The sequence below is a fragment of the Vicugna pacos genome, chromosome 9, assembly GCF_048564905.1.
Source record: "Vicugna pacos chromosome 9, VicPac4, whole genome shotgun sequence".
Lineage (NCBI taxonomy): Eukaryota > Metazoa > Chordata > Mammalia > Artiodactyla > Camelidae > Vicugna > Vicugna pacos.
The window spans coordinates 74,460,507-74,484,520 of record NC_132995.1 but is presented as its reverse complement, the minus strand read 5'-3'; the positions used below and the strand labels follow the sequence as shown (position 1 = coordinate 74,484,520).

Below are 24,014 nucleotides of genomic sequence, written 5' to 3'. Positions count from 1 at the left end.
GTCGCTCGCGTTTCCCGCGAGAATCCCAGAACTCACTTCCGCCCCTCTGACCTAGGTCAGGGCGGATGGACCCGGGGATGCCCGAGGGCGCAGGTCTTAGCGTTCACTACAGCGCGGTAGGAGACGCATCAGGTTTGCGCCGGGAGGGGCCTTCGTGGGGGCGGCGAAACCCACAGTGGCCTAGGGCCCGTTTCACATGAACGCTTTGGAAAGTAGCAACTTCTGCCCCACTCCGCCCATCTTCTTTGTTCAGCAGTCCTAAAGGTCTTAATGTAGCCGTGCGTGTGGCCGAAGGAGACGTTTGCATTTGTAATACCTTTAAAAAGATCATATGCTCATGTAGTACTTGTGAGGTTAAATATAAATAAAATTTAAAGACTTGGCGGGGAAGAGGAGGGAAGGGATAAATTGGGAGTTCGAGATTTGCAGATACTACTATATATAAAATAAACAGTAAGTTTATACTGTATAGCACAGGGAAATTCAATGTCTTGTAGTGACATGGCTAAAGAGAATATGAAAATGAATACGTTGATGTTCCTGTATGACTGAAGTATTGTGCTGTACCCCAGAAATTGACACAACATTGTAAACTGACTATAATTCAATAAAAATACACCATAAAAAAGAAGAGACTTGGTTGGGGTAAAATATATCTATGCCCCAGGAACTAGTAGACTAATAACTTATATAATCTAAAGGTGCGATAGTGAGTAGGGGTATACCCAATGTTAGGTAAATATAATATAAAAACACAGTTATCACTACTCCGGCCCAAAGGGAAACTCTCTTTATAGTCTATATTTTACTAACTAGACCCTTAAATTGTAGGGTTGAATCTCTCCCCGGAATTTTAGGCATTAACCAAAAGATGAGAGTTTCAGTGTAAAGGCCTTTTAAAAATACATACTATTTGTGGTCATTTTGCATTATTATATATAAGGCATTACTTTTAAGTTAAGTTGACTTGTAAGATGGTCTCCAGTGATCCCATCTTCTGGTCTTCAAACCTTTTGAGTATGGACTAGATCTAGTGACTTATAATGAAAAACTGTAACAGAAGTGTGGTGGCTGTCACTTTTCAAGATTAGGTTACACAAATCTCTGACTTCCATCTTGCACTTTCTCACTCGTTCATTCTGTGGAAAGCTAGTGGCTGCTTGTTATGAGCTGCCCTGTGGAGAGGGCCAAGTGGCAAGGAAGTGAGGGAGGCCTCTGCCTTATAGCTGGAGAGGAACTGAGTCCAGCCAACAGCCACATGAGCAAGCTTGGAAGCAGACCAGCCTCAATCAAGCTCATAGATGAAACTATGGTCCCAGATGACCTTGATGGCAACATTTTGAGAGGCCTTTTGGTACCCAGATGCAGCAATAGGTAATAGTCATGATTATTTTTGTTCTAAAATTTAATGCAAAGGAAGTAATTTACATACTCTTTCATGTCTAACTTCTTTCTGCGCGTTTCTGAGACTCATCCATGTCACTGTGTATACTAGTAGTTCATTATTTTTTATTGCGGAGTAGTACCCCCCTGTATGATTATACTACAATTCATTTATCCATTCAAATGTCGACAGACATTTGGGTTGTTTCCAGTTTTCAGCTTCTATGAGTAAAGTGCTATAAACATTAATATATTCCTTTTTGGATATGCATTTTATTTCTCTTGAGTAAATACCTAGAAGTGGAATTGCTGGGTCACATGGTACATGCACATTTAATTTTGTAACAAATCCCATTATTTATTTATTTCAATATACATATGTATGTTTATTGGCATATAGTCAGTTTACCCAAGTTGTTTTCCATAGTGGTTGTACCATTTTACATTTCCACCAGCACTATAGGAGAGTTCTGCTTCCTTCTTGTCCTTGTCAACACATGGTATTGTCAGTTTTTAAAATTTTTAGCTATTTTAGTGATACTTGTTTTAATTTGCATTTCCCTTATGACTAATGATGTTGAACATCTTATAATGTCCTTATTGACTACTCATATGTCTTCTTTGGAGAAAAATCTACTCTTAACATTTTCCCTACTTTTTATTGGGTTGTCAGTAAGTTGTAAGAGTTCTTTACATATTCTAGATACAAGACCCTTATCAGATACGATTTTCAAATATTTTCTCCTGTTCTGTGGGTTGTCTTTACTTTTGATGTTTTTCAAAGTGTGATTTTGAAACCTGATTATGTCCAATTTATTTTTCATGAGAAATATTTATTGCAAATATTTCACCTTAGTCTGTGGCTCACATTTTTACTTTAATAGTATTGTCTGAAGAACAAAAGACTAATTTTGATTAAATCCAGTTATCAATGTTTTCCTTTATGAGGACTTTTTTGTGTTATCAGAAAACTTAGAAGCCAGTTTTAATTTTCTTGCTTTATTCTATTCCCATACACATCAAAATCAAAGTTTAAATTGAAAAAAGTGACCAGAGGGAAAGACAGATATTTCTAGGCAAGGAAGTCCAGATTTTTATCAGCAAGAGTATATACACTGGAAATCAATGGAATATTATCTTCCAGATGCCAAGGGAAAGTGTTTGGAAACTTAGAATTGTCTAATATCAAATGATCATTTAAGATTATTAACAAAATAAAGACATTTTCAGGCAAACAAGACCTAGGAAGTTTATGGCCCAAAGACCTTCAGTGAAAGAATTACTAAGGATATATTTTAAAAAGTAAACTTAAATGGAGTAGGATGCAAGAATCAACAGTGGGCAAAGAAACAGAGAAAACAGCGCCAAGTCCAAATAAATAATGCTCATTGTAAAACGTGGACCTTCTTAAAATAATGGACCAAAACACACACCAAAATCTTGCATGACATTTTATACTTTTATTCGTTGTTGAGGGATACATATTAAGGTTTTCTTTGACTTTTCTGGTAGGCACACTACATACAGCCATATCCTAATATATTTAGGGGATTGGGGCAAGGTTTTGTCTTTTACAAAATGTGATTTTTCAAACCTCACCTACTCTTACAAGTCTCACCAGAAGCCATTCCTTTCTATCTGATAAGAACAAGCTCTTAAAGTGTTTTCACTGAATTTCTGAAGTTTACACATAAACTGTTCACCATTCAATATAAGCAAATTACAAAGCAGGCACACCCCACACCCCATCCTCGGATCTTACTCTACCGCTTGTTTCTGTAGGGGAGCCTTCTTGTCCTTACCCTGCTTCTTGGTGACCCCATTCCTTCCCCATTTCCCCACTCCCTTTTTACCGCTTCCATCATTAACAGATGCAGCCAGCTGTTCACTGCTCTCATTCACATACAGATCTCTCCCTCTCCAAGTATACTTATCTGCTCCTTGAAGATAGGACTGTTTTCATCTCTGTGTCTGCCAGCACCTCGTACAATGCCTGACACACAGGAGGCATTCAATAAATCTTTGCTGAATGAATGTATGAATAATTTTATGGCTTGGGTATTTACATTTTTTTCATAATTTATTTTCAAATCATGCTCAGTTTGAGTTCACATAGTTCAAAATCAATATAATGTTCCAGTATGCTTTTAACTATTGAAACAACTCAATTAAAAAATGTACGACTAACACTTTATTATAATTGATAATATAGGTAAAATTAAAAACATTTAATAATGCTTTATATTTTGCATTTATTTTATAGTATACTACTACAGACACATAAAAGTAGAATTATCTAATTAAAACATTTTCCCCTCCTAAGTATATTTCTAACTCTGAAGACTATAAAAATTATTAATTAAAGTTATAGTACATATTTTTAAAAAATAAAACTGACATATCCCCCCACCAACTTTATGGGGAAACAACAGGTACAAGTTCTGGTACGTTAGGAATTTTGGGAAAAAAATAGGTTTGGAATCTTAAGTTGGTATATTTGAGTATGAAAACACAATAGATTAAATTCTAATTAAAACAACTTCAGATTTCTCTAAATGTACATTTGGCAGAAAGATGAATTGTCGGCCAGTATACAATAAATATATCAATTGCTTACATTCCCAAATATTAAAAAGGCTGGGTGGAAAAGTTAGAAAAAAAATCTGTTCTAAAAAGAGACATACTTAAATGAGCCGTAGACCTTTTATCACTGAAAATCGAGGATCCTATTTCAGTTTCTGCTTAGCTCTGGTAGGGAAAAGTCTGAACCATTCATTCAAAATAGAGTAACTTCAATTTCTATTTCACACATAGCTGTCTGCGTGATCTTATCTGTGAATGGGAAAATTATTAGCTATTACTTGTGATTCAAGTTCTAGCACTGGCCATTCCTAAATGGATACTCTATTAATCACACTGGCACAATGTGGTCTTCAGAATTTATACCATGTGAACAACTTTTGTAAGACATCTTGGTCCTTTTGTTGATTACAGTTTCTCTCAGATGAGAATTCAAGATAGACTAATCACAGGACGAATTCGAAGTTACAGTACACTGCGTTAAAGTAAGGCTCCAGTGTATTTTGAACATTTAATAATAAGCTGTGGCTTCTTGTCATGCTTACTGGGAAAAAAATTATATAAATTCTTTCTACCTTGGGTCGCTGGATACACATCTCCCCAGAAAAATATCTGTTATATATACTATCAGTAACTTAGCTTTCAGCAATTATTTGGTAGTATTACCACTCTTTTATTTTATGGCTTTTTAAACATTAAGTCCTTAAGTATTTGAGAAGCATTCACTATATTGATAGTTCACCAAGAAGAGAAATGCTTATCACCTTAGAAATGGTAAGTACTTAAAAAAATCAGTTTCTAAACAAAAGGTTATTCAATAACGGAAATTAAAGGTACAGAAGCAAAACAAAGACAAAACACATTTTAAAATGTCATACATGATCCCCTTCACAAAATGAATCCATAATCTTGCTTCTTTGTTAAGAGTAGGGGGAAAAACACAAAAAAGCTCCTGCTCAAGTCTGCATATATTAACAATATACGTTGTTTCCTATTTTCAAAATAACCTTTCAAATAGTCCACTTTTGTAGTCCAAGGTATTAAAAAATAAGGTGATATTAAAGTTCCCTCTTAAAATATTTTGGCCAATTCACTGTATAGGCTAAAATTAAAATGAGCATTTGTTTAAACACTTAGGTTACATGAAAAAATGTTGTACATTTCCAAATAAAAAAGTTAATTATACCCACTTACCAACATTACATACAATTAATATAAAGGCTATATAAAGCTTTAGGAGGCTCAAAGTCTAAGCAAGTCTTAGCAGGTAAATCAGCTGAATTCACATTACAATTCTAATGATCAAATTATCCAACTAGTGAACTATAAACCCTTACTTAGGATAGGAAAAAAGTCTACTGTATTTATTTTGAATATGGAACCACAGCTCTTTTTCCTAAGATGAAAACATTTGGGCAAAATTAGTTTTATATATTAGTTTACATATATATAATTATATAATTAATTTCATTTTATAAACCATGTGTTAACATGGTTTAAAAGTGTTGAGATAGAGATTTTTAAAGAAATTTTTAAACTATTTGGGTTACAGATACAAATTTATAGAATTACAAAGACCTATGGTATATATCAAAGGTCATAGCTTATTTGCTATTTTCTGGTTCTTAAACTAATGAGGAATTATATTAAATGAGCTATAGTCTCTTCTAGCTCTAAAGTTTTGGTTATATTGCTTTGCTTTTAAATAGTTAAGACCACATCTCAAACAAAGTTGTCTAAATAGACAACATTGGCCCTGAATTAAGTATTTTTTCCACCCCTCTTTTGGCTTTTAGTCCCCTGCAGTCGGTTACCAGCGGGGAGCAAAGACTGCGTATTTTACTCACCTGACTCTTCATCCCCGTGCCCCTGCCCCTCTCCAGAGCCCACGGTGCCCAGCGCATGGTAAGTGCTCAATGCCTACTGAACACTCCTGATGAGTAGCAAAATAGTAAGGATAGACTGAGAATTAAAAAGAGTCTGGAGGTGACAACAGCTGCTTTTATAAAAACCCCAAACAATAATTTCAAAGCTTCTAGTCTCCTTTATAGATTTACTTTGGCTTGTTTTTGTAATAAGCAAGAGCAAATATGGCACAAGAATATAAGGTTAAATCGTTATACCTCAACTATAAGCAAGGACACATAAAAAAATTTAAGTTTCCACTCCTGTACTGAAGAAAGGAATTTTATTTACACTACTAGTAGATCCCAGCTACTCCGGTTATGCTGAGATAATAATCATCTCATCAATGACAGGAAAAATATCTTCCAGTATTTCAGTTTTAACAATTGTAATTAAGTCGCTTAGTTACACTGTAGAGTAAAGAGTAATTAATGAATTTTTTAGAAATAAAAAATATGTATAAATATGTAATATATATACCTGATGCCTAGGCCAAAATAGATCTAACAACAAATTTTCTTGATTTCTATTGTCATAAAAATAAAGGAAAAATATATTGCAAGTATTTTCTTTATAGACAATTTCAATTAGAAAACAATAGTTTAATGAAAACAATACAGTGGTTCATGTGAGTGAACTGACACGGAAGCAAGAGAAGTATTCAAAACTTGCCAAATAGAACAAAAGCATGTCTGCCTCAGTGACACCATTTGCAGGCAGTAACTAGACGTACACATCTCAACTTTGTCTCACGTTCAAGGAAAATACAAGTCAGCAGGACGTGCTCCTAAGACGCAGTTAAGAACCCTTCCTCTTAGCCTGTAAGATGTAGCCTTTTGACTTGATAACTCCCCTGCTTTTAACGATGACCGAGTACCGCAGCAGCCACAGCGGCGCCCACTCCCGCGCCTGGATGCCGGGGATGCTCTCCTGAAGAGCTTCCTGGAAGCTTGCTTCCGAAAGCAGTTCTTCAAACAAGCAGACAACAAATGAAAACCCAAATTGTTAAGTTTGAAAACAAAGCCACTTCAGTATGTAGGCGAGCAGTTAAACACAACTAAAGAAACACCTCAGAACTGAACATAAAACACACACATCCTTAATATGTGCTATGAGCCTGGACCAGAGCGTCAGAAAGACCCCGGCGGTTCTTGAGGAAGCATCTACACCTGTACCTCAGCCAGTTTACTCCATAGTTTCTAGTGAGTGGAGCCTGGAAGCCTGTGTTTTTTGAAGATTTCCAGGTGATTCTAATGTACAGCCAGGGACGATACAGGAAAGTACAAAGAAGGAAAAAAAAAGTTATTCACAATCCTGTCAACCACAGATGGACCATTTCCATTGCCATGTATTTCCATCCAACTTCTTTTCTGTGTGAATTCATGTGTGTATGTATTTATCTATCCATATCTTAAAAACCAGAAATCATATCATAGTTATAGCCTAATTTACTTTTTTCTTGCATTATGAATATTTTATCGTATAATTAAATATTCTGTGAAAACATAATTTTTAATAATTCTCCCAACATTAAATTTTATAGGTATCATAATTTATACACTTCCTTATTGTTGACAAAAAAAACACACGTTTTTTCTTAATATTCCGCTAATAAAAATAATGCTTGATGAACATCCTTAAAATGCATGCCTGGCTATGGAACAAGGTCAAAGTACAAGTACACTTTGAAGGCTGGTTACATAGCATACTGCCAACTGCCTTCCAGGAAGGCTGTGCTCCACACGCAGCAGGTAACACTGGAGTGCCGACTGTACCATGTCCTCGCCAGCACCAGCGCTTATTTTAAAAATCCTTCCCAGTGGTTGTATTTTAATCTGCATCTCTTTGATGAAATCATTATTTTCTAATTCTACATTGATGTCCAAGCCACTGTTCTGAGGTACCACTCCCCTCCTCACTGCCTCTGCTCCAGCCACACTGGCCTCAGAGCTGTACACTGAAATCCTCAAGCATATTCACACCTTGGGGACCCTGAACCAGCTGCTTCCTCTTCCCCGAGCACTCTTCTTCCAGATGCCCACACGGCTCAGTCCATTCTTGTAGGTCTCTGATTAAGGTCACCTCAGTGGAGAGGCCTCCCTGACCATCAGCCATCCCATACAGAACACCAGCCCCTCATCTGGGCACTCTTTTCTCCCTCAGCCATCTTGTCTCCATAGCTTACACCACTGTTTACCATATTCAACTTTATTTTATTGTGCCTTCTCCTGTCAGAATATAAATTCCGTATAGGTTGAAATTTTTCTGACTTGGTTCTGTATTTCTAGTACTTAAAACAATGCCTGGCACAGAGTAGGTGCTCAAGTAAATGTCTACTGAATCAGTCAATATGGAAAGATTCCCCCGGTTTAGAACCAACTCTACAGATAGGGACTAAGTGGTCATCTGTACAGTAAGACACGGGAGCGTGAAGAACCTGCCTGCCCCAGATGACCTGCTGTGCTATTTGATCAGCATCAATAGCAAACTCTCAGGAAGTATTAGCTGTTATTACGTGCCAGGCACTTTGCTGAGTACTTTACATGTATTAACTCTTTTAATCCACAGGTTAATAACCCAATGAGACAGATAATAATATTTCCTTTTACATGGGGAAACTGAGACAGAGAGATTAAATAACCTGCCCAAAGTCACACAGCTAGTAAACGGTCGTTTTCATGACTGAAATGCAAATGTCTTTGGATAAATAACTGTAATATGGCTTCGTCTATCAGACTGTCCAACAGAGAAGAAGACCGTGAGGTCATGAGGCGTAGTACAGATTAGATTCAATGGGAGTAGGGGGAGGAGCAAGGCCAATAAAAAGGGGAAAGTTCTAAAGTCAGAATCACCTACTTCACAATTTTATCCTGACTGCAGTTAAACTGTTACCACAACTTCTAGGACAAAGAGTAATGGAAAATAAACCTTTCTGAGGAATAAGGGTAATTTTAGAACAGAGGAAAGCCTTTAGGTGACTTATAAACAAAATTCTACTTTAGATGACAAGCAGGATTAAATGTTTTACAACTTGATCGCTTAAAAAAATAAATCTGACACAAAATCAAGACTATGTAATTCATTAACTACATACTTTTAATTTGACTATGTTAACTCTTGAGAATCAGTAAACATGACAAAACTTTTAAGAGAATTGCTTCATCACAGATCGAAGTGTCTGAAGATCAGTTAACAGTATATGCAGGATTGGCCTATAAGTTCTAATTACAGAGTTTAGAATTAAAATTAAAGAGACACCAAATGCCAAATTACACCAGTAAAGCAAAAACATACCCTCCAAAAAGAATGAAACCTCTCTTTTCACATACACATACATATGCACATGCAACGTATTTTTCCACAACAATGATGTATTAGCACATAACCCACACGCCAACATTTAGATAACGTGGAAATAAAACACGAGCCATCTTAGTCTTTTCCTGCTTCCTTTGCTACTGGAAAAAGGACAGAGTGTTTTTCTAGTGGCGCTGGAACAGGGTACAGGCTCATCCAGCAGCTGCTGGTAACAACTGCTATCGGTAATAACTACTGTTGGACGAACTCCACCCCCAAAGTAAACAGAAAAATGGTATCATGTCTGCCAACGTATGGGAAGTTAAAATCTAAATGGCTTATATTTTAGAACAAATCAGCCTAGCAATTCTTTGTTAGATTTTCACTAAAATGACCTTCTTTTAAAGAAATGAATCTAATTACCTGCTTGTGAAAGCTCTGCTGTGGAGGGGAGGCAAAAGTCACCATCTCCTATTCTGGTACCACTTAAATGGGAACTCGTAAGAAAGTAAAGTTTCAGACTGAAATACTGTAACAAGGACGTTTCAAATCAGAGGTGGCCCGGTATCGTGAGGAAAAGCTCCACCTTCAGCCAAGACTTAGGTCCAAGTTCAGACTTTGCTCTGTGCCAGTGCTGTGACCTCAGTTAGTTGCTTAAACTCTATTTTCTCATCAATAAAATGTCTAGTTTCAGTAGTTGTGAGGAATACAGATAATCTTGGAGGCATCTAGCGTGATGCCTGGCATGTGAGGAACAACATTAGAACTCCTCCTACACTTCCTACAGAACAAGTAAAACAATGGACTCAGCAGACTACTAACGCATAGTATCAAGTCTTAAGAGGTTACCCACAAGCATCCTAAAAGTAAACCGACTCTAATCACCAACGTAACACCAGTTTTAGAAATGGAAGTAAAAGCTGAAGGTTTTCTCCAGGAATTACCTATAAAGTGTAATTTCCTCCAGTTAAACCAGAACTTCTGTTAACACTGTCATGGAGATTTAACACTCCCACAAGGTATCTCACTTAAGTATACCAAAAATACTGTTTCACAGAGCCTGTGTATTTACTAAGTAAAACTCTGCCTCTCCTCCCTATGAAACGGTGAAAAAGTGAGCATGGAGCAGACTGCTAATAAACAGGATGAAGTGTAAACTATTTCCTTCCCAGATCTCCAAGTTATCTTGTAAAATGTTGATTAAAAATTATTCTATAAAAAGCAGATAAGCCATTGCCATTAATCAATGTTTCTGATTAACAGCAAACATTTATGTCTTGATATATGATTAATAAAATAGCTTATCAAATACCTAGTCTAAGATGCTTAAGTTTCAAATTAAATTTTATCTGCCTCCTTTTCTAGACATTTGTCCTCTTTAATTAAGTGGCTCTTTGATACAATCTTTTCTGTACTAGACAAGATTATATGCGATATTATTCAGAATATCTTAAAAGATCCTTTCTGCGTAGCTTAATGCCTATAAACCTCAACAGACTGAATGTTTAGGAAATGAGTCCGTCACTTCTTTTCCCATTGGTACAAACACGAAACTGAAGCTTTCTGAAACTAAAATAAAGGCATATATGTTTTGAACTAATAATTAAGGATAGTTCTAGGTAACAGCATTGTACCTTTGTCACTGTACACAATTAAAAATTAAATTTTAACAAGTAGCTTCCTGTAAGATAAAACCTCATGACCAATTTCTATAAATGAAAATCTCAGCCTTACCTTTCGGATCATTATGAGTCAACAGCTGTATGTCAAATTGTTTAGCAAATGCAGTTAAATCAGGCGGCATCACACAGCAGGAGGCAAGATTAACTTGGTTACTATTTGGTTTTACCTAGAAGTGGAAAAAAAAATCATGACATCTCGACTAAATTAAGTGCTACAAAAAGTAGAAAGCAATAAAAGGACTCAGTTTTAGAACAGAAGAAGCATCACATTCCACGGCGCTTTTATGTGAATATATTAATGAATGCTTTTCTAACTCATGTTAGTGGTAACACGGAGGGGAAAAATAGCTCTAGGAGAGGGAAAAGCCACAAGTACCACAATATTAAAATGCCTCCTGCCAGAATCTGCCACCTAATACATCTGCCTGGGAAACAAACATGATTCTAAGTGTATGGTTTGAGCTACAGAGGGAATATGTCTTAAAGACAGAGAATCAAATATAAATAAGTATATTTAACATTAATGTTAAAATATGGCTATTAATCAGGCACATTTGAAAAATAGAAGAATTAGATAATTTCTAATAGATTCTCTGGTAAATTTATAGATACATTTCGGATCACCCAAATCTCTTCAGAAGGCTCTTAGCCACACTCTGGCTATCACCAAGTCAAAGTGCCAAGGGGCCACTTCTCTCTAGGGTCTTCCTGCCCATAAGAAACTGAAAGCTCTGAAAAGGAGAAGGCTGGGGATGAAGTAAAAGGAATAAAGAAAAACAGAGAATACAGGTAAGATACTAGTAAGCAACTTCCCTAATAATTTTGTAGGTTATTAGGCCAGAGAGTGTCCGTGATTGATTTCTGATTCCCTCTCCACATCAGGTTGTACAAACTGAGGGTCTTATATAGCTTTAAATAACAGTGAGCAAAATATCTGTTATACATGATATCCTCTTACTTAGGAAATGAGAGCTACGGACTAATAATACACAAGAAAAATGTAATACTTTTATCACGTAACTAAAACTGAAGGAAACAGCCTTAATTCATTTGGCTGTGAATGCTTAACCAAACACATCTTCAAGTGTTTTTGTCAAAGCCTGCCTCAAAAACTCCCATATTTGGAACAGCCACCCCACGGCAGTGTCCACTAGGTGCACGATGTTTAACGGGAGGCAGCAAAGACTGTAAAAGACAGGCTCCCCGAGTGCTCGTGATCTAGACGGCCTTTACCTGTGCCCACTGATACAGCTGCTCCAACTGGGTCTTGTCCAGATCTGAGGTGCCTATAGCAACGATCTTTTTGCTCTGAACTAAGTTTTGTAATTCCTCCCAGTAAGGCTGCAAATGCTCCAAGGAAAGGTTAACGCCATCTTCAATGGGAGGCGAAGCAATGATCACAGAGTCCAGCTGTGCAACTCCGAGGACCGAACAGGCTGGTGTGAAGGGAGACACGGAAGAGGATAGATGTTTATTACTTAATAAAAACAAGTTGTTTCTAATGTCTTTCAAGTACCCCAACTGAATTCTGTCCGTACAGTTCACTAGTTTTCTATATAACAGATGGTCTCATTTGGTTTCATAATTTACCTGCTACTTAGAACATTTCCATCTTTTAAAAAAGTGTAAGTGCACATTTCTCTACTTGGTCTGTGTGGCAGACAAGTGGGTCTCTCTGGCCTGCCTCTTCCTGGGGAACTCACAACCCCTCCAGGCACCGCTTCCTGGGGAACAGTGCTCCTTGCTTCCTAGGCCCCAGATTTTTTGGTAGCTTCTGACCTAATATTCTGTCCTTGGTAATCATAGCAAAGAATAAATCTGAGATACTGAAAACTTCAATTTATGGTCTTAATCTGTATTTATAGAGGTAGATAATTTCGTAATTTCTATAAAAATAAGTTGAGTCTATTTTTACGATTATTGTTCACTCCATTATATTAAAGAGCTAATTACTGCACTGTTCAATGTATATAAATACTGGAAGAATGTTATAAAAGAAAAAATACTGAGTAACTGTAATGCCACAATAACCTAACGAAGTGCTGAAAATAGATCAAAATGCTTGTTTTTGTTGTGACTGTTTTGGCATTTCACCTGTAGTACTGAAAGTGTTAAAAACATGATTAAGGAGAATTTCTATCTCCAAACATAGTTAACATTAATAATGTTACATCTTTTACATTCCTCTTATATATCAAAATATGACCTTACACCAGTTGATGTAATCTGCAGAACCCATAAGGAACTGGGCTAGAACCTTAAAAAGTAAAACTGCAATAAACTTATTTTCTTTTTTTCCTGGACCTGAACACAGGATATAGCTAATACACCTACAAAAATTTAAAGTCCTCTATGAAAATAAAGTTAAAATTCTGCTTACCCATGTCAACTGCATTTCTAGTTGATGATGAAGAGTTTGATCCCACAATGAACAGCTTTGCTGGGTATCAAAGGAAACAAAACTGATTACTACATTTGAATAGCATCCTACCTCATAGCAGTAACACCGCAAACAATACTAAGATGACAGATAATCCTGAATGCATTATTTTTCTTTTCCTAGTAACATTGTTTTTTTTGTTTCATTTTAAGATCTAAGAGTATATATCCATTGTAATTTAAAAACTATATGCTAGTTGACAACGAACATCTGTTCGTCAAAACAAAAAATCAGATACTAACTTCCCATTTATTAGAAGGAAGGTCAGATAAATACAAAAACTGAAATTATTTAATTTGTATATTTTAAAGTGTATATTTTTATGAATTAAACATTAATGGAGTATATTATGTATTTTATCCAATAAACTAAAATCTATATAAAGACTAAATTAAAATTGCTTGTAATGAGAAGAAAATTGGAAAAACAAACCCACAAAAACAAAAACACCCCATAACCCCACCTTCCAAATACAATCATTTTCATTTTTAGACGTTGCCTTCATGTTCTCGGCCATATGAAGGAGGGTATATTTTTCTACTTCTATTTGGTTTACCTTTATGCAAAAATACTTTTTTACATCTCTATGCAGTATTTAGTTATCTTAATTTTTTTATCATAACAATATTCACTCTAGAAATGATGAAAACCTTTAAGAGTAGAAAGACCAAAAAAAAAAAAAAACTGCCAATAGTCTTATTACCAAAAGAAATTACTGCTTAGATTTTTATGTACTCTGTATTTTTAATGAATAATTGTACATACTCTTTTTTTTTAATTTAACTGAACCATAGTTGATTTACATTGTTGTGTTAGTTTCTGGTGTACAGCTTAGTGATTCAGTTATACTATATATATATTTCATATGCTTTTTCAATATAGGTTATGACAAGCTGTATTATGTATCACTTATATGTGGAATCTTAAAAAATGACACAAATGAACTTACTTACAAAACAGAAACAGACTGAGAGACATAGAAAACAAACTTAGGGTGATCAAAAGGGTAAGGGGGCGGAGGGATAAATTAGGAGTCTGGGATTAGCAGTTACAAACTACTATGTATAAAACAGATAAACCACAAGGTCCTCTGTATAGCACAGGGAACTATACACACACTCATTTTTAATGGTTGCACGTTATTCCATAATTTTGATAGGGTACAATTTACTAAATGATTTCCTGCTTTGTGGATGTTTAGATTAGTTTCAGTTTTTTGTTATCACATATAAACATCGATAGTAACTTTTTGTTCAACTTTATGCCTGAAGCATTTCCCAAGGACAAATGATCAGAAATGTGATTGTGAGTCAAAGGATATGATCTTTTTTCTGAGTCTTGTTCTATTTTATTTACCTCCTACTTTAGAAAAGATTTGTATCAGTTTACCAGACCACTAAAAGTTAGGGGTTACTTTCCTAACAATATAGAACGCTATTAGAAACATATATATAACATACATATATATTTGCTAACTTGGTAAATACAAAATATACCTGCCGAGGACCACATTAACTGGCATTTCTTTGGTTATTAGGAAAGTTGAGTCATTTTTCATATTTAAGAAACTGAAACTTTGTCTTGATTTCAACTAAACTTTATATGCATATTTCAAAAATCTCAATAGACAAATAAGTGGAGTAAGAGGAAAGCAAGAAGAGAGAAAATCAGAAAGGGGAACAGAGGGAAAACAGGGTTCATGAAACACCCTTATGTAAAGTGCCTGGCATTCAACACATGCAACAAATTTTCATTGTACACTGACTATCTGTCATTTCCTTTCTACTGCTGGGTAATTGTCCTCAAATACGGCTTTCCTCATGTTACTGCTCTACTTACAAGCCATCATAGCTTCCTAACCAGCTGAGAGTCAGTCTTCACCACTGCAGTCCACCCTTGGCTCCTGTAACTACACTCTATGAAGACCCTCCCATTACTGCTCCTCTGGCCATGAATTTGTGCCATTTGAAATGGTCTCCTCTCTCTGAAAGATGAGGCATTTTTAGGTAGATGGAGAGAGTAAAGCTCTTCACAGGTAGAGAGCTTATCAAAAATCTCACGCCCTCTAGGAACTAAGGACAACTCGTAAGAGCTCCGAGATGGATCCCTGCCATGAGGAGCCGCAATCAACCACAGAGAAAATGTTGCTTTGACGTCCTTCCCAACACAAATAGCAATGTGAAATTAACAGAAAAAAGTGGGTTTTGTAGTCAGGCATACCTAGATGGCTTCCTGGTGCAACCACTTACTTGCCACATGACAGCTTTCAAGTTATTTAATGTCACTTGTGCAATGGGGAAAATAGATCTACCTTACAGAACTGTTTTGAAAATTCTATGAAGTATAACCATAAAGTGTCAAGTACAGTGCCTGTATAAAGCAAGATTCAACAAACGGAAGTAGCTATTTTTAAAGTCAGATGACAATGCCCTATCTCGCCTTACATGTCCATCCCGGTAACACTAACAATATAAAATAACCACCACTACAACACAGACGGTAATAAGCAGCAGCTGCCTGGCACTGACTCCGTGCAAGCACTGTGCTCAGCGTTTCTTTTGCTACTTCACGTCACTTACAAAGAAGCCTGTGGCACAGACGTATCCCCATTTCATAGATGAAGAGTCTGAACCCACAGAGGGTAAATCATACGTTAGCCCAAAACTTCATCAGTCAGTAATCTGCACGTCTGGGAATTCAGTCTACTTAAGCTCAAGCATTTAATGACTATGCTACGCTGACTGTGAGCTGAGGGCGAGAACAGCACATCTTTTCATTTCCTGAGCTGACTAGTGCTGCCTCTGGAAAGGAGTCACTCAATACATCTGCTGAATGGGCACAATGTCTGTTTTATCTCCCTTCATGTAACCCGCTGCCCGGCCTTCTCTTCGTGCTCCCAGGCAACCTCAGCCACTGCTCAGCAGTGTCGCACCAGGACGGCAGGGCTCGCGCTTGTTTCAGGGAGCCACTGCTCTTAAGCCTTCCCTTTTTTCTTCCCGTTTCCTCCACCTCCCTCTCCCTGCTGCTCTGACGTCCCACGCGTCAGTCACTGAGAACGCGGGGAAGAGCAGCAGGGTGCAGCTCTATGCTGACTTCACTGAAGGAGCCAACAGGGACCTCCTGCAACTCCTTTTTTAAGGTTGACTTTAAAATTATGTTATAAATCTTGCTATTTGCCACACTTAGTGACTGAGGTACTCAGTACCAGAAGCAAAGAAAGCAAAAAAAGTGACAAAACCTCACTTTGACTTCTCCTGTATGACAAAATGAATTTAAGGCTGGACTTTACCAGAAACTTTCATTTCTTCTCTTTCATCGGGATTTATCTTTTCCACTGCATGAGACACAGTACATTCCAAGACATCTGGAAACTCCTATAATAAACACATGATACTTACAATAAATATAAAATTAATGTTTCTGATTAGCTATATATTTTCTATTGTCCATAACACTCGTTAGAAGCAGAGAACCCATAAAACAACAAGGTTCTTTACCTGAGGTCTGTATGGGCTTCAGAAGGTTTGTAAAGCCCTGAAATAAAAGTAAAATGCTGTGTGTGTGTGTGTCTTCGTTTTCTGGGAAAAAGTGTCTTATTTTGATCTGCTACTCAGAGGGATGTATGATCAACAACTGGGCAGTGTGTGAGGAGTTAGAACCACTAGCACAGTAAGTAATTTTATTCAGAAAAGAAACCAATGAAAAATAGTATTTTCCTTCTGGATGTTGACATGTTAAAAACTTTCTGTATCAATTAACAAATGTCTTAAGCCAAAACTTTTTTTTTCTGAGTGCAATGAAAAGAAAAAAAGGTCATTCCAATACATAATAATGAATAATTAATGAGTGAAATTATAAAAAGTTAGTACATATAGATCAGAAAGATACTAACTCACATTTATAAGATTAAAACAAAGTAAATAGTGAGGACTTTTCCATGGTTCTTGAGTATATTACAATGCCTGGCATGTACCAGGGGCTCAGTAGCATTTCCAAGTCATGCACAGAGTGAATGGTCATTTCAGAGGAACGGAGACTGATAGAAGACATTAATTAACGTCTGCCTAGCAGATACAGTTACAAACTTGTAGTATGCTCAGGGGAACACTTATTTTCAGCACATGTCCTCATTTATACTTTTAAAGTAGTCTATGTAATTTGTTACAAGCCTTTGGCTAAGCTGGGTTCTAAAGAGTGGTTTACAGACAGGTATTCTGTATATTAACATGTATGATAATAACCACACATGAACATTTAACAAAACACAGCTTCTTACTTTTTCATCTGAACCTGACATTTAAAAAATTATTTCTAGTGACTGTATTTTGGGTTATATTCTATCAAAGCAATCTACTAGTCAAAACTGTTTGATAGTCATTCCTCTACTAGACCAAATATAAACTGGAACAAAACACACTGTGAGGAAACTGCGGTGGGAATCCTTGTATCTCGTCTAGCCGACTAGAAAGTCTGGATTTTCTCTTTTACGCTAAGTCTAGTGAGCCAGACTCCTATCTCAGCAAGTCAACCACTGAGTTTTATGCTAACTGCCTATGTGACTTTCCTATCATAACTGAGGAAATTAATTTCCTGCTTATTTCACTTCCTTTCTGACCTACATGACTTCTTTATTCACATTTCACTCACCCTGACCAAATCTGGGCTGATTTGGGAACTCCACTCATTCAAGGTCTTTTGGATACAATCTCGAAGCTGCAAAAGAAATGCATTTTGAAACTGTTAATCAAAGGCTACACACTGTTCTGTATGTCTACAATAAGACTGTGCTAGTCTGATAAGGAGGAAAAAGAAGACATCAACAGGAAATACCACACAAACCAAACTTTTAATTCAACAGGGTTTTTGTTTCCTTTAACAAAGATAGACCTATTTTTATCCTACTCTCAACTCTCAAATGTTCTTGACCTAAAGCAGTAGTCTAATTATTTAAAATGTTTTTGTGGGGGGAGGTTATAGCTCAGTGGTAGAGTGTGTGCTTAGCATGCATGGGTTTAATCCCCAGTACTTCCTCTATAAAGAAACAAACAAACCTAATTACCTCTATCCCACAAAAAACATTATTAAAATAAAAAAATACTTTTGTACCAATGAAAATTTAAGTCAACTTATGAGACATAATAAAAACATTCATAAAGAAACATTTTTTTTTTCAAGAATAAGGTTTATAAATGGAGGAACTTGGATTCAAGCCCAGGCTACCTGACTAGAGGTGATATTAACCACTATGCCGTATTCCTCAAAGACAGACTAATGACTCTCTAAGGTGGCCAGAGAAACTCCTATATCAGATTCACCTGCGGTGTTTATTAAAAATTTAAATTTCTGAGCCCTATCCTAGATCTGCTGAATCATTCTCTAAGAGATGCAGAACTTTCATTTTAACAAGCATCCAACTAATCAAAATTTACTCTAAATATCTTGCAGAAGTCAACTTGCATACAGTCAGTCCATAAGTCATTTCCTAACACTTAAGTACACCTTAAATCTGTCTTTCTTGTTGTCTTATATAAACAAACATTTTTACACGAACATTATAGTATTTTGTAAACTTATTAAAGTGTTTACTAATCTTTTATCTCTTATGAAAGTTTCAGACTCATTTAATAGTGGTCCAAAGTAAGACATACACTCACATAATGAGTAAGGACCTACATACACAGGACAGAACAAAAATTCACAAAATGATATTTACACTTACTACATGCCAGATACTCTGATGGCTTCTATTCTATTAGTTAGGGGAAAAAAATGCTGCTCCATGACTCACTAAACTGACTTATGACCATGAATGGGCCAATACTAGCAGTTTGAAATCACTGCCTTTTAAATACTAAGGGCACAGTGCTTCGCATTCTGTGGGCAATCAATGAAAAAATAATGAGTAACTAGAAGTACGTCCCTGAATTGCAAAAGCACTTTCCTAACACCAAAAACAGAGACTAAACTCCTGAACTCACTATTTGATCTAGGACTGTTTATGATAAAAACTGATATAAGTACTTTATTGCTTATATTTTAGTTCAGATAATTACAAGGGACAACTGGTTTATCAATTTAAGAGCTCAGAGTCACCTATGTAAGATTTATAGTCTACAATAGCAATTTATGTGCTAGCCACAATATCCCACATGAATTCAATTCACAGGGTCTATATCTATATTTTTGTGGAAGGTATATTCATAATCAAATTTAAGCCAGTAGATAAAAATTAGTTGATAATCATTTTAGATAGAATTACAAGCCAATATTCTTTGAAAAGTTAATAAAAGTTGAGGCAGCAGGACCAACTAGAAGGTAAAAATTCTTTCAGGAATTCTGTGGTTCAAATCATGGAAAAACTTAGAAATTTTCCACTGAAAGGATGCTTCACTTGCATACTTAAGGCTTTCCTGATGAATTTCTCAATTTATGAAGACAAGTGTGTTTTCAGAGTGTTCACCCCTTTCTGTCAGGACAAATCATAGAACAGCCCAATGTTACAATAATATGAGAAATTCACTGACCATTATCACAAACCTAGTGATTTTTATTCTTGCACATGTTACCTGTATTGACTTAACATTAACCTTGTACTTTTTTGTTCTCTGTTCTCTTCATTCTTACCATATACACATAGTATCATGGAAGATCAGTGTCATCGTAATTTAGTGTATCATTAGATCTGCAGTTGTATAAGAGTTTTAAAAATGCCCTTACAACAAATAACTGGTTAAAACAGTCCTATAATGGCCCATTTAAAAAATTAGATTTGATTTAATAAAATTCTAGTGAAACAAAAAGTCTGGGAGGTCACAGAATATTAATAAAACCAACCAACCCAAACAACAGAACTAGAACAGATCTTTTAGTAAATTTAATGATCTCTCTATCCAATGTGTAAATGTTCTCAACGAGTGATTTATCAGTTTCTTTATTCAAAGAGGTTAACCTGTTTCAAGTAGTATATCCCAATTTAAAGCTCTGGTTGCTACAAAATTCTTCACACAGAAGCAAAACATGCCTCTCCTATTCTACCTAAGCTGTCATGTTTTCTCTACATATGCCATCATATCTTCAAGTTTTCCTTAAATGTTTTCAATGTTTCTTTAGTTTTGTTCCTCTTATACAGCACCCAAAATAAAACACACAAACCAAAATCAATCCTTTTAACGGTGGGGTGTGACTCATTACTGCATTAGGAAATCGAGTTTCTAAAAATTAAAATAAGATACAAAAAATCAGAATACACAGTATAGAGTAAGGGTTAAAACCTTTTCATGAAAACTCTGTGTGTGTGTGTGTAAATTATGAATTAGAATGCAAGGCAAATGTATTTTTTTTTTTTTTACTGGCTTTGCAGCCAAATTGAAAACCACTACTTTAGCGTGTGTTAAGTGAGATAAGGGAGGGAAAACTTCAGCCAACATTATCAGTATACATGCAGAATGCTATACTGAACCACCAGCCCTGGAGGAAATGTAAGGTCTAGTACCAAACACAGAAGTATTTATCTTTGGCAGAAATAGTCCAAGTGGGGGTAGATTAAAAAAAAAAAACAACAAAACATACAAACTGAGCTGAATCCTAGACACAGAACACGGCATGGATTCTGACTCCTATTAAAGTTACAACCGAGAGTTCTCATCTCTGGATGGGCCCTCACTCCCAACACCAGGCCTGGGCACAGGTCCAGCGCATACTCAGGGAGACGGCACGTGCTCCTGCATAGCGTACCACCACCGTCTCACACAAATGAGCCGAAACGGACTACGAACACGGCTGATAACATAATATGACACAGTGTAGGAAGTATTTTCCTTTAATCAAGCTATATCTTCCTGACTGAGCCAGATGATAAGGGAGATAAATGCCTGCATGGTGAGTATTTTCATCTATTATCTCTTTCATTCCTCATGAAGATATTATCCAGCTTGAAAGTTATGTATATAGACTCGCGATGGTCAGCTTCCTAAAGTCACCGAGCTTCTAAATTAAGAGTTTATGTATTGTTATTCGCTAATACTAAAATCATCCCAAACCGCCAATATGCCTCAGCGATTACCTGCATGATGACCGGCTCTCTCCTTAGGAAGGCCCCGCTGTGTAACAAACACGTAGTAAAGAGTGTAACTCCAGATTAGTCTCGGCCACTTCAAAATGGTGATCAGTGTTTACGTAGATAACTGAGGCACATTAATCTTCGGCCAGAGAAATATATACCTTATTCCAAAGCCGTATTTGAGTGTTTAGACATTTGCCTCACAGCAAGAGAGAAACTACTGCCATCACCCTAAAAGCTAAGTGGATTATTACTGCTACCTCATCTGAATCCCCGAAAAGCTCGTCTCAAACACACTTCTCTAGCCGGACCTCGCTGGGGGGCAGGGAGCGGGGCAGGGAGCGGAGCAGGGAGAGGGACGGAGCGACGGGCCGGCGCTCTCGGACTCCGACAGCCCGGAGAGGGACCCCATCGGCTGGAGAGTTCGGCTACCGGCCGCGAGCACCGACAGAGGCGCTGCTCGGCGTGAAGGTGCACCTGCCGACTTTTTTAAGCCGATATGCCCCCACCAGCAGGTCGGGATGCCACAGCGCCCCAGCCTCGTCCCGCGGGCGCAGCCCAGGTGCGCGCCTCTCCCGCGTCCCCCGCGGCGCCCGCCCTGGCCCGGCCCAGCCCGCGGCCTGGCCCGCACGCCCGCCGCCCTCACCTCCTCGCTGTGCGTGGACGGGCACTTCTTCCGCAGGCGGCCCCAGTTCAGCAGGTTCCCCGTCTGCAGGTGCAGGGTGCTGGCCCGCGCCAGGAGCGCCCCGGCCGCGCGGCTGTGGGTGCCCATGGCAGCGGCCGACGGAGCGGGCCCGGCGGCGACGGGGCCGCAGCTGGGGAAGGAGGCCGCCCCGCAGGCCGGAGAGCGGAACGCGCGGCTGCTCGCCCCGCGCGGCGGGACCCCGGCCTGCGCTCGGGCCCGAGGGCGGCCGGGCGGCGGCGGCGGCGGCGGCGGCGGAGCGGCGGCCCGGGAAGGACGCGCCGGTGGCCGCGGCTCCTGCTCCTGCGGCCGCCGCAAGGGAGAGAGTTCACTCCCAACTGAGGAGCCGTTTCCTGGAAGACAATGACTAAGCAGAAATCGCGGCCGAGAAAGTGCTTCGTAACCGTTACCCGTCCCGCGGCGGGGCGGGGCGGCGAGCGGGCCGCGGGGCGCCGGGCCGCGGGCGACTGGCCCTCGGCCTGCGGCGGGCGTGGCGCCGGGCGGGCGGGCGCGCGGCGGAGGGAGCGCGGGGCGCGCGGGGCGGGAGGGGCGGCGCGGGGCCGGCGCTCGGCAGGGCTCCCCCTGCCGGTCAAAGGGCGCGCCGCCCCCGCCCGCCGCGCAGCCCCTGCGCCGTCACGCCGGTGACGCCTCACTCACCTCTTTAAAAAGACAGCGCAGGTATCCACCGAGGCTTGCGATGCCAGCCGGTTTCAGCTGTCCGGAGCGGGCGTAATGCCCAAGGGCCCCCTTCTTCAGCTTCGCTTGGCTACCCTCTTACTAAGTTCACTTCTTTTCTCAAGAGCTTTCCCCCAAACTGCTCATTCTTCGCCACGTCCATTCATTAAAGGTTTACATTGTCTGTAGGCCAATGTGTGCAATCAAAGAGGAAGGGGGAGAGTTCAGCCCCAGCTGAGGAGCCGCTTCCTGGAGGACAATGACTAAGCAGAAATCGCGGGCGAGAAAGTGCTTCGTAACCGTAGCCCGTCTCCCTTCCATCTGGAGAGGCTTAAACTCTAGTTCCAGACACGAGGCCTAAGCCAGTGGAACAATGAGTAAACAATATAAGAATATCGTAGGGCAGTTTCCAGGTGTGTTCAGACTGAAGCGCACACACACCGGTGTGATCAGGGAAGATACGGCCCGTTCGCGCAGAGGCGGCTGATTCGTTACTTCTACTGAACTTCCTATATGGTGGACTTGGTATGAACCTCAAATTTCACATTTATTGAGCTTTATTCAAGAAAGTTTTACTTTTGTTGAGAGTAATCAGATATATTAAAAGGCAAAATGCTATTCAAAAGAGATGAAGGGGTACAGATACACGTCTGCAAGTGGTGTGTAAAGTTGTCGTGGGAATGATTCAACGCCAAGAGACCAGTGCGGAGACTCGGTCACCTAGACATAGGTTACTGAGAACCTGGCCCACTGTGAATGAAGGCTGTGAAGATGCAGGAAAAGAGAATCGATGTGCCTTCTTTTGCCCTAGTTAGAGGAAAGGAGGAATCAGGTTACCATACGGGGTTAGAAAAACTGGTAAGATTTACTAAAAGCAAGCAAAATAGAAAATAGGGCACAGAGAAAAGTCAGCCAAAACGTAGCAATTAGCCTTTAGTGTGATGTTTTCCAGATGGATAAGAGCACACCAAAACTATGGAATCCTAACACTGTCTGCCCTTCATTGATCAAACCCAGTTCTCAGGTGTGTGCAGTGGGCTGGAGTCACTTTATGATAATTATTACTTAGCAGATTGAGGATTATAGGAAGTATCCAAAGGAGTGATCTGCTTGGTCCTATAGACAGCACTCCTGTTAGCACAAATCAAGTGCCTGGTATGTGGTAGATGCTCAGTCAGTATCTGTTGAATGGATGAATGAGTGAGTGCTGTTTCTGATTTGTTTCAGAGCTGGGATGAGTGTCCACATTTTGTTATTCTCTGAGGTCACGATCATCCAGATAAATCGTCCTCACTCTGCTAAGCTATTACT

General features: G+C 38.7%; 1 protein-coding gene and 2 long non-coding RNA genes across 6 annotated transcripts in view; 2 read left to right on the top strand and 1 right to left on the bottom strand.

Moving 5' to 3' along the window:
* The first annotated feature begins 46 nt into the window (after positions 1-46).
* Positions 47-11,631, top strand: LOC140698302 (uncharacterized). Of its 2 annotated transcripts, XR_012076017.1 has the most exons (4): positions 56-132; positions 1,227-1,374; positions 5,760-5,868; positions 11,456-11,631. It is a non-coding gene; the product is annotated as an uncharacterized lncRNA (long non-coding RNA). The 2 variants fall into 2 exon arrangements; XR_012076016.1 differs by lacking the exon at positions 1,227-1,374 and having other exon boundaries at positions 47-132.
* On the bottom strand, positions 2,822-22,541 carry GCLM (glutamate-cysteine ligase modifier subunit). 3 transcript variants are annotated; one of them, XM_072968194.1, is made up of 7 exons: positions 21,993-22,538; positions 17,935-18,000; positions 16,577-16,661; positions 13,228-13,287; positions 12,081-12,283; positions 10,900-11,014; positions 2,822-6,836 (listed from the first exon to the last, which is right to left on the bottom strand). In XM_072968194.1, exons 1-7 carry the CDS (start codon positions 22,116-22,118, stop codon positions 6,667-6,669), a joined length of 825 nt encoding a protein of 274 aa, XP_072824295.1. In that variant the 5' UTR covers positions 22,119-22,538; the 3' UTR covers positions 2,822-6,666. The 3 variants fall into 3 exon arrangements, with proteins under 3 accessions (XP_072824295.1, XP_072824296.1, XP_072824297.1); XM_072968195.1 differs by lacking the exon at positions 2,822-6,836 and adding an exon at positions 6,866-7,118 and having other exon boundaries at positions 21,993-22,541; XM_072968196.1 differs by lacking the exon at positions 2,822-6,836 and adding an exon at positions 8,942-9,946 and having other exon boundaries at positions 21,993-22,540.
* Positions 21,074-24,014, top strand: part of LOC140698305 (uncharacterized) — a 45,439-nt gene continuing 42,498 nt past the window's right edge. The window contains exon 1 of the long non-coding RNA XR_012076020.1: positions 21,074-21,165. This is a non-coding gene — a long non-coding RNA (uncharacterized lncRNA). The remainder of the gene's footprint in view (positions 21,166-24,014) is intronic.